Below are 2500 nucleotides of genomic sequence, written 5' to 3'. Positions count from 1 at the left end.
GAGGGGGGGGGGATATGTGTATTTCTATCGTATGCGTCTTTTTCATTGTGTTAATCTTTTGGGAAATGTATGTATTTCTATTTTCTTTTTCTCTCTTCCTTCCTGCTTTCATCATTTTTTTCTCTTTCTTTTCCCCGTACTTTATTCGTATATATTCTCACCTCTTCCCTTTTCACATCTCTCCCTATCTCATTTCCGTTTCTCTCCTTTACTTCTCTTCCCTTTTTTCTTTTTATTATTTTCTTCTTTCTCCCCTTTATCCTTTTGTCTCCCTTCTCCTACCTCTGCAATATAATGTAAATGTAATCTCTCATTTTTCCCTCTCACTCTACCTCTCCTTCTAATTTCTTTCTCCTTCTTCCCCTTCACTTTACTACTCTTTCTAATCTCTGCCTCATTCTTCTTCTCCTCTCATGACATCCCCCTTATTCTCCATCTATCCTCTCTCTCATTTTCCTCCCAAACTCTATATCTCTCCTGATCTCTCTCCTCCTCTTATCCCCTCATTCTGCCTCTCTTGATCTCTCTCATTAATCTCTTCCACTTTCTATCTTCCTTCGCTCCCTCTTTCCCCACCTCCCTCTTCTCCTTTCACCCCCCTTGTTTCTTCCCCTTCGCTTCTCTTTTTTCCTTTCCATTTTCGCTGCTGTCCCTCCTCCATCACTCCACTTCTCCTTCTAATCTTTTTCTCCTTTTCCTCCCCTCACATCACCTCACCTTCTAATCTCTCTCCTCCCCATTATTCTCCCTTTTCCCTCACTTCCCTTCAATTCCTCTTCCTCCTCTACCACCTCTCCCTTTCCTCTCTCCTCTCTCCTCCTTCCTCCCCCTTCCTCTTCTCATATCTCATTCTCTCCCACCACCCAACAGATCGCTATGCTGATACAAACAGGACCCGACATCATTGAGAAATTCCCCGACCACAAGCTCGACATACCCTATGCCCACTGGCTCATCAAACCGGACGACGGCGTGCCCACAGACGAGGAGAAGGGCACTACCAAATGCCCAACACTACAAAAGTGCCTCGGGTATCAGGCCTGTCTCTTCAACTTTGGAATCGAGTTTTGTCATATGGACCCCGTGCCTGGTCAGAGGAAGGTAGGATCTTTGTTTGTTTGTTTGTTTGTTTGTCTGTGTGTGTGTGTCTGGATCCGTGTGTGATATTAGAACAAAAAGACCAAAGTCCAACATAACAATACTGATCGGAAACAAAGTACAGTGATAGAGCCAGAGAGAGAGAGAGAGAGAGAGAGAGAGAGAGAGAGAGAGAGAGAGAGAGAGAGAGAGAGAGAGAGAGAGAGAGAGAGAGAGAGAGAGAGAGAGAGAGAGAGGGGGAGAGAGAAGGTGAGGAGGATAAAACAAATAAACAAATAAACAGAGAGAGAAAGAAGAGAGAGAGAGGAGGGAGAGAGAGGAGAGAGAGAGAGAGAGAGAGAGAGAGAGAGAGAGAGAGAGATAGAGAGAAGAGAGAGAGAGAGAGAGAAAGAGAGAAAGAAAGAAAGAAAGAGGGAGGGAGAGAGAGAGGGAGAGAGAGAGAGAGAGAGAGGAGAGAGAGAGAGAGAGAGAGAGAGAGAGAGAGTGAGAGAGATGAAAAGAAACAGATACAAAGAGATAGAGATAAAAATGAGATCCGGAAAGATCCAAAAGATAACTACACAACATACAGTGCAGCTCAACTCACCCCTTATCTCCACAACTCTCTCGTGTTCAGTCCTTTTAAACAACCTTTTAGTGCCGTTGCTTTTGCCATGCATATTTGACAAGGAAATATTACCAGCACAGTACAAATCCTTCATATTTGCTCTGATATCATTTCCGCAATTTCTGAAACCCCTAGAAGATTTAGCAACTTGGGTGTGGGTTTGTAGCAAGATATCCAGTGATATTCAAGGATTATAAATTACAGTATTGAATTAAAGCACAAAGGTAGTATATCATAAAATATAATAAAGTACTAATTCGTAAAAGGATTTTGTGCATTAAGGAAATCGCATTATCAAATTACATTAAAATGATATAAAAGAGAGCAAACTTGTCAGTCGACTGCGGTAATTCAGTAAAAATGAAAAATGAAATAGAAAAATGTGTGTATACATATCTTTTACTCAGGATTTTAGTTATGAGTTATGTTCAAAATGATTTAAAAAATACTGGAATCATACCAGCAAGTTAAAGTCACACATGGATTGAGTCATATAATCAATTTTAAAATTTGCTCTTGTTCTGAACTTTGGTATAATTTGATGTTTCAAGTTGCAGTCACATGCGGAAGGAAGAAGGAAGAGTGTATATAAAGGAGAAGCTTTAAACTTGGTGGAAATTCCCCATTAAAATGCACATCACACCGTTAAACAACTATTCCTCTACATCCAGAACTTGAATGAAAACTCGAACCTGAACTTGGGACACGAGCTGCAGACAACTTAATATAAAGTTCTTACCTCCCCATTCAACTGACCTTTCTTTCAGAACTTGGGCGTGAACTTGACCTGCGTTC

The 2500-nt window shown here is 41.2% G+C and overlaps 1 protein-coding gene across 1 annotated transcript in view; it reads left to right on the top strand.

The window, feature by feature from the left end:
- Window positions 1–2500, top strand: part of LOC113816396 (uncharacterized) — a gene marked incomplete in the record, with an annotated part of 142583 nt that overhangs the window by 34305 nt on the left and 105778 nt on the right. Inside the window, 2 exon segments of the mRNA XM_070134983.1 lie at window positions 871–1101; window positions 2473–2500. The exon segment at window positions 2473–2500 is cut by the window's right edge and continues 83 nt beyond it. Coding sequence (XP_069991084.1) covers window positions 871–1101; window positions 2473–2500 — 259 coding nt within the window.

Source organism: Penaeus vannamei, chromosome 20 (assembly GCF_042767895.1).
Source record: "Penaeus vannamei isolate JL-2024 chromosome 20, ASM4276789v1, whole genome shotgun sequence".
Classification (NCBI taxonomy): domain Eukaryota; kingdom Metazoa; phylum Arthropoda; class Malacostraca; order Decapoda; family Penaeidae; genus Penaeus; species Penaeus vannamei.
Note: the sequence above shows the minus strand (reverse complement) of the source record. Positions and strands in the feature narration are given on the sequence as shown.